This window comes from Leucopleurus acutus, assembly GCF_964270905.1.
Source record: "Leucopleurus acutus genome assembly, chromosome: 15".
In the NCBI taxonomy this organism is placed as follows: Eukaryota; Metazoa; Chordata; class Mammalia; order Artiodactyla; family Delphinidae; genus Leucopleurus; species Leucopleurus acutus.
The window spans coordinates 38,539,756-38,547,861 of record NC_139157.1 but is presented as its reverse complement, the minus strand read 5'-3'; the positions used below and the strand labels follow the sequence as shown (position 1 = coordinate 38,547,861).

At 38.6% G+C, this 8,106-nt stretch overlaps 1 protein-coding gene across 1 annotated transcript in view; it reads left to right on the top strand.

Moving 5' to 3' along the window:
* The first annotated feature begins 549 nt into the window (after positions 1–549).
* The window catches only part of CLVS2 (clavesin 2), a 63,957-nt gene continuing 56,400 nt past the window's right edge, over positions 550–8,106 (top strand). The window contains exon 1 of the mRNA XM_082855858.1: positions 550–953. Coding sequence (XP_082711984.1) covers positions 565–953 — 389 coding nt within the window. The 5' untranslated portion in view covers positions 550–564. The remainder of the gene's footprint in view (positions 954–8,106) is intronic.

Genomic DNA, 8,106 nt, shown 5'->3' with positions numbered 1-8,106 from the left:
CTCTCTTTTTCCTTCTGGCAAAGACGCTCTCTCCCCCGCCCTGAGCTCCGCGCTGAAGAGCTGCCTTATTATTAATCAGAATTTCCATCGTTATCCCTGGCAGGAGCATCCTTCAGTAGGGACCGCAGAAGCATCACAGTGCTGGGGCTGAGATGTGCATGGGGGCTGTTTCTGTTACATCTCGGAAGAGAAGAGGACAGCACCAAGATCAGCACCACCTGTGCGGGGTGCAGTTAGGGGTGTTTTGTTAGGAGAGAGAAAGGACAAGAAGAGGAGTGCTGGGCCGCCAGAGGTCCACATCTCTTTAAAGGAAAGGGACAAGGGAACTAAAGTGGGACATTGTTTTTAGGGGGTGGGCAAAGAAGTTTATATCCTCCATAGAAAAGGTGTGGGGAAGCAGGAGCAACAGGGTACTTGACTGGACACCAAGACAAATCGTTTCCTGTAAAGAAGAGGAAGCAGGCAGCAGCGAGGTCTGGAGGCCGGTGTGTGGTAGTGACCAGGGCCAGCGGTGCAGTGGGACAGCCAGCAAGAGAAAGGCAGGGCTCAGGAACAAGCAGAACAATGACTCATTTACAGGCTGGTCTCTCTCCTGAGACCCTGGAGAAAGCCCGCCTGGAGCTCAATGAGAACCCAGACACACTGCACCAGGACATCCAGGAGGTGAGGGATATGGTCATCACCAGGCCGGACATTGGCTTTCTCCGCACAGATGATGCCTTCATCTTACGCTTCTTACGGGCCAGGAAGTTTCATCACTTCGAGGCTTTCCGCCTCCTGGCCCAGTACTTTGAGTACCGGCAGCAGAACCTAGACATGTTCAAAAGCTTCAAGGCCACTGATCCGGGCATCAAGCAGGCACTGAAGGATGGCTTCCCTGGGGGCCTAGCCAATCTGGACCACTATGGCAGGAAGATTCTAGTCCTTTTCGCTGCCAACTGGGATCAGAGCAGGTAAGTCCTAAATCCGAACTTGTACTAGGGCTTCTTTTACTCTCCCATTTTCCAGAATTTATCTTGAGTAGTGTCATGGTTTTACAGCTTTGACATTACTGTTTATTTGGCTCGGGGTGGATGGGTGGGGTGGGTGGGAAGAGAAACTGGAACGAAGAAATGCGTTTTTGGTGGGCACCCTGGGGAGGTGGTGGGACTTTTATCTTTACCTTTGAAACTCTTACTTCACTAGCACCCGTTTTCTACTGCAGCGTTAGGTGCTTAATGAACCATATTATTGTGCTGTATAATCTCAATCATTCAGCTTCTAAATAAAGCTGCTAATTTTTTCAACTCCTAAATAAGTTTACTGTTCTGTGGAGAAATGAGTATGAGAATGGAGAAAACTTTCCCTCCTTCCTCCTAAAGAAATTCTTTTTTTTTTTTTTTCCTGAAGAAATTCTTAAACTGGATTCATCACCATCATCGTCCTCCACCACTTCCCCCTCTTCTCTCTCTTTAGTACTGTGGTTTTATTTTTTTAAGACTACCCTGGCATTCAACCAAGATCAAGTAGTTTTATTGCTTGGAAACTTTTCTGCTTGGTGATGTGTAGATGAAGGAATAATATGATGTGTGTCACTTCAATAAAAAGGAAGAGTTGTCCCCTCTGTTGCTGAGCATGCCGCCGACCCTGAAAATAAAGGCTGACTTGTGTGCTTGTTCTACACCTGTCACTAATCTAAAGAATGTGTTTCCTGTCTGATGTGATTTTTCATCATTTGGAAGGAAGTGAAAAATGTTCAGATCTGTCAGTTGGTAGACTTTTTGAGCTCTCTGGCTTTTTAATGGAGGAGAACTAATATTCTTACTTCATCTACATTACAATAGAAAAAAACAGACAATGACTCTTCTACTTCCTCAGTTGGAGGAATTATTTTCTCAGATTGAAAGATATAAGAAATTATAAAAGACCTTTGTGTAAGGTAGTTTCAATTAAGTTTGAAGTTAAATAAATGTCATGGAACTTAGAAGCGTTACCAGAATTATGAATCATAAGAAGCTTGTTGTTAAAACATCGTTGTATTTTTAGTGCAGTGAATGGTGATTTTTGATGCATCTGGTTAGTTTAAACCATCTCTGGAGCAACTTTAAAAGACTTTTACAGTTACTGAGAAATCTTATGGATCTTATAGGTCTCCAGATAGGCTTCTCAGAGTCTTGGGATTTTAGAATGCAAATTAATATTTTTAACAGACGTTTAACCCTTCAGTTGGTCTCCTTTTCCCTGTAATTCTACGTTGAGAATTACAATTATTTTTTAGGTAAATATAAAGATAAACTACTACCTGAAGAATCATAAAGCTAAGAAACTCATAGAGTTAGCCATTGAGGGGAATGGAGCTCTCTTTCTGTCTCTTATTTTGGTTAATTATAGAGATTTTACTGTACTCTTTATCAGGTAGCAAAGTTTAAAGGCTCATGAAATGCCATCCTTTGACCACAATTTCTCTTTAAAAAGTTTTTATTTCATCTAAGAAGTACATTGTAGGGTTATGCAAACCAATTATTGTGTATATCAAAGCAGAAAAATTTTATTCAAGAAAGAACCTAGTATTTCATGAGTTAGACTGGAACTTAGTTTATTGAGTTGCCATGAAATGAGTGCTATGGAAATTGTATATTTAAATATGTCTCAAAGTCTGTTAAAGATATCATTAGGGAAGCAGATTGCCCTTAGGGAGACATGAACATACATCAAACCTGTTTTCATTTATTTCTATAAGTGAGCTAATATTGACATTGATTTATAAACCTAATTAAGATGAAAGCCTCTTGTAGTTCTCATGTATGTGGAAAGGTGATTATTTTGGACTTACTAAACAAACTGTGTTTTAGTTGTCTATCTCATGTTTTCATGTAAAGGCTAAGTTACTAGTAATCAAAATATATCTCCCTGGAAATCTACAATGGGAGGGGACTTATTAATTGATATGTAGAACTTTTTCTTTAAATCTACACAAAATCTTAAATATTAAAACTTTGTACATGTGACATTAAAAATGAAAAGCCATGTCCTGTAAAAATACCTTACAGGGCCTATAGACTAATAATTGTGAATTCAATTTCTGTGGTTGGAAATGAACAGGCATGATCAAGAAGTTTTAGTACTTCAAGATCAAAAGGTATACAATTTATTTGGAGCTTATCTAAAATTCAGTTGAGTTTCCTCCTCCTATATATTTTTTAAAAAGTCCCTCCCTCCTTTTCCCTGCCTGCACCCCCCTATCCCATATCTACATGTACATATACAAGGACTAGTGGATAAGCAGGTCCCCCCTCTTGGCATCCTCTGTAAACCTTTATCCTTGGGAGATGTACCTAAGAACTGTCTCTGCCCTGCTCTGAAACCAGCAGGACAACTGCCTTTCTGACAGTGCCCAGAGTGTCACCAGCTCTTTTCCTGCCTTTGGCCTGAATCCTCTTCCTTCCTCCACTGTACATTTGTAAGGCTTATCTGACTTGACTCCTACAGAAGTCTCTGCCACCTTCCCTAGGTGTTTACCTTACGATTGCTCTGTTAGCTGGATATGCCATGTGCCAAATTCTTTTACTCCTCATCCCTCCCCTGTTCTGTGAGTGAGGTGTTCTCACCTTCCTGCTCTGATCCCACCAGTCCAAACAACCTGGGTTCCTGCAGAAGACTGCACATCTGAACATAATTCTAACCACCTTCTAGAGCTGTTCAGTGAATTACCTGGCTTTCAACAACTAAAAAAAAAAAAAAAACACTATTAAAAGAGACAAAATAGGGCTTCCCTGGTGGCGCAGTGGTTGAGAGTCCACCTGCCGATGCAGGGGACACGGGTTCGTGCCCCGGTCCGGGAAGATCCCACCTGCCGCGGAGCGGCTGGGCCCGTGAGCCATGGCCACTGAGCCTGCGTGTCCGGAGCCTGTGCTCCGCAATGGGAGAGGCCACAACGGTGAGAGGCCCGCGTACCGCAAAAAAAAAAAAAAAAAGAGAGACACATAACATTGTTTTAAAGAAAGAATAGGTGGGAATTGTCCAGGATTGCACAGGGAAATTCCAGAAATGAGGTAGAAGAAAATGTCCCCCTTTATTTGGATAAAAGGTTATTTCCAACTTCCCAAAGGGAATATCAAGATTTTTTGTGAATTTTGAAAAACTTTGTAAAGAGTTTTGTATAACAAAAAAATACTAAGCCTCATGTTATTATAACAGCACCTGAACTAGAGTTAATGTTCAGTAAATGTTTGTTGAGTTGAATTGAGTTATGCATTCTTTTAAAAAAGAATTCTAAGCAGGAAGTTATCTATATATACTTTCTCCTATATTGAATTTTTAGGACAGTTTTCTGTGCTTCTCAGGAGACTGGAAACAGTAAATGTGTGTGAGATGGTGACTATAAATAAAATAGTGTCTCTTCCTATTGCAGTATAGTGCAGGTCAGTTTCAGGTTATTGCAAGTAACTGGACCATTTCCAAAGCCTTTACAAGAAATATGGAATCTTCAGGAGACTGAGGTATAATATTTACAGTGTACCCACCTTGTAATACAGCTAAAAAAATATTTGAAATACTGAAATGTCAAAATGACTTTCAGTGTGGTCTGTGGTTCTTTTATAAAAAAACAGAACAGGTTTCAGATGATTTGTTACGTTTATTGAGCAGGCTATCCTTGGCAAAGATTCACACAATTTTATCTTTTTTTTTTTTCAAATCGTCTAACATAATTTCTGAAAACAAAAGTAAATTCCACAAAATTAAAAACAAACGGATTGTTACCCTGCAGCACTGTGATGCAGTAGTCCTCCATATATTACATGCTATCTTGCTTTCCTGAGTGACAGTGCCCTGCTTAGGACTCAGCAGATACCTTCAAATTGTCCACCTGATTTCATCAACAGAGTGTGATGATAATGTACCGAGAAGCTAGAATAGATTATACTACCTTAAGAAAAGGAAGTTTGGAACGGAAGTAGATTGTGGTCTAGACCCTAGGGCGTGAGAGCAGGTATCTGAGAAGTCGAAATTCACTGGCGTGTAATTATTGGGAATATTCATGAGTAAACTGTGTTACCTGAAACATAATGATGACATGTATTCTGATATGTGGCCTGTAATTTGCCAGTTAGCCTGCAAGTAATATTTTACCTTCTTAGACTTATAAATGACTTCTCTCTACTTAGTACCACAAACAACCAATTGTAAACAAACAATTTATCTGGAATCTGATTAACAGCCATTAGAAAACAATTAAATACAGCCAAGTTAAAATGATTCTAATATAGTGGCAATTCAGAAAGCACTGACCGTCTTGTACCATGTTTGGCTTGTCATAATGGACATTGATTATCACTTATAGTACTGAAACTCTGAAAGAGCTCAAAGACTGATTGGTGAGACAATGCTATGATCCTCTAACTTATCCTGGAATTTGCCTAAAACATGCACTGTTGTCAGTTTGTTCGTTCCTATTGTGTGGCTTTTTCATACAAAGGAAAATATTATACAAATGGCCAGCTATTTGAAGCTTCAGTTTTAATTATGACTGTGCTCTCATTTATTAAAATAATGTAGCCAGTCTTCAAATGAAAGAAGGTTATGATGATGGTAGCTTAAAAGTTTTAAATGATAGCCATAGACTATACATATTTGCTTTATTCTCAGCCACAAAGCTTTACTCTTCTGTGGAAGTGCACTAAAATAAAATAAAATAAAATGATTAGAAATAGATTAAAACAGACAAGGGCAATTAACTAGTTAATTAGGGAGAAACACTCTTACTTGATAATTTTAAAAACAAAAAACAAGCCAAAAAAGAGGTTTCATTTTTTTGGACTGATTTTTCAAGTCTTCTTGGCTCTGTTTATTAAAATATTTAAATATTTCTCAACTTTTTGTTTCTTGGTTGTCATATATCCTGGCAGGGTCAGGAATCCTTACCTTCGAAAGCCTAGAGGCACTGCTATGCCGTATTATGGCTGATTTTGAGATTAGGTCAATACTAGGAATGCAGGTGTGGGTTCCATGGGGTTTCTGTCCCAGCAGGGCTTCTGTATTGCTTCCTTATAGGGCTGCTCTTTAAACAAATACTCTGGGAACTGCAGCTTGCTTCAAAATATGCCCTTGGTTCATACCATGGAAAATGGGAGAGAAAAAAAATTGTCCTGAGAAATGTTAGCGAAATACTGGGACAAATCTCTTAAAAAAAATAGGACAGTCTCTAAAAATTAGGGTAATTATGCAGTAATTAGTGAAATAATCCCGAAATAACAACAATGACCAAGAGTTCCAAACTTCAGCAGGATGTTGATTGGGTCTGGCCCAAACCAGGCTATTTTCATGTTTCAAATATGCAACTTTAAACAAAGTTGAAAAGAAGCAACAGATTTGATGTTACTAAAGTGCTCTGAAAGGATGTCTCAAAAAATGTGTAAAGATATTTTAAAACATGAGCCAACAATTAATAAATTATTAAATTATCCTTAGTAATTTACTATATTTCCTCCATTCTGGGAAAAAGATTGAATTCTTTTACATCATTGAAAGCAGGTACATACATTTCATTAACATAGTAAGTGGCACTATTGACATGAGGGAAAAGATGTCCCCGTACGTTGGTTGGGTCCTTACAACATCGAGTAAAATGAGTGAATAGAATAGTACTTGATTCAAATCAACGTTTTAGAAAGTATACTTTTTTCCAGCATTTGCTACATACGTGGACATTTAATAGGTGCTAGGTGCAAAAAAAGACACATGACACATTCTTTGTACCATCAAGGAACATACAACCTCTCCGGGAAGAAAAAACACAAAAAGCTAAATAACTCCAGAGAGGTCATTAAGTGCTAAATGAGGGTATTGCTTGTCAGTGCTGGAAGTTCAGGGCAGGGGCAGCAGGCTGCTCAGTGTTGTATAGAAAGAAAATCACCTGCTCGGGTAATGTAATTCAACCTTTTATTTTTTCATTTTAATTAATTATTTAATTCATTCATTCATGTTGAAACACTTTTATAGCATATGCTATGTGTCAGGCACTATTCTAAGCACTTTATAAACATTAATTTATTAAATCTTTATCACATACATACAAGATAGGTTCTGTTAATACCCACATTTTGCAGATGCGGAAACTGAGGCACAGAGCAATTATTCCACCCATAACCTCACAGCTAGTAAGTGAATTGGTCAAACTTGTTTTGTGTGTACAGGTAGTTAACCAACATAAATCTAGGAAAAGACAATTAAATATAATTATAAAAAAGCAAGCTCTGATAATTAAAAAATTCATCTATGTTTTAGAAAATCTTGATTAAACATCAGAATGTAGACCATTAGGCACAGAAATTTAAGTTGGTAGAATAAATATTCTGAAGGCAAAGACTGTATTAAGCAGCTAAGCAGACACTTATTCTGCTCTGAGGAAGAGTTGCCTTTTCAATGTTTGTATTTTTCCAGCACAACTTTGTTTTATTTCATTTCGTTTTATTTTGGCGGCAGCCCGTGCACACTTTTTAACCTTTTTTTTCCCCAAAGAATTACATTTTTCTTCTAGATGTTTCATTTACAAGGATTCTTTTGTCCTTACGCACCTACATTTCCACAGCAGTAAAATTAAAGCAAGGCTGAGACAACTAATCTGTGCCTAGTGATACAAACCAGAGACTTAATTATTTTGGATTTCACATTTCCTCCAAGATTTGTAGACTTAGCCTGTTCCCATCCTGACTTTTACAAATGTCTTGTTACTTTTCTTCCGCCAAAGCCCCTTGCTGGGACCAGGTTTGATCTAACCTGGTAACTGGCCTGGCGCCATGTTGGTATTGACTTTCTGATCCATCTTCTGACACACAGTATGCCACTGAGACATGAGAAAGCAGAACAGCTATTCATCAAACTCGGTTCTAGGTCTAGGCACCATAAGGAGTGGAGAGCACTGGGGTGTCAGAAAGACCCAGCTTCTCATCTAGGCTTCCAGTTTTACTCCCATAGTGATTTTGGACAAACTGTCTAAATTCTCTGAGACCTCATCTGTGTCCTCATCTCCAAAATAATAGGAACTAAGTCAGGCACAGAGACTTTGGGCTTATTTTGAGATTAAGATAATGCGTTTGAAATTGCTTTGGAAATCTTAAACGATTACAC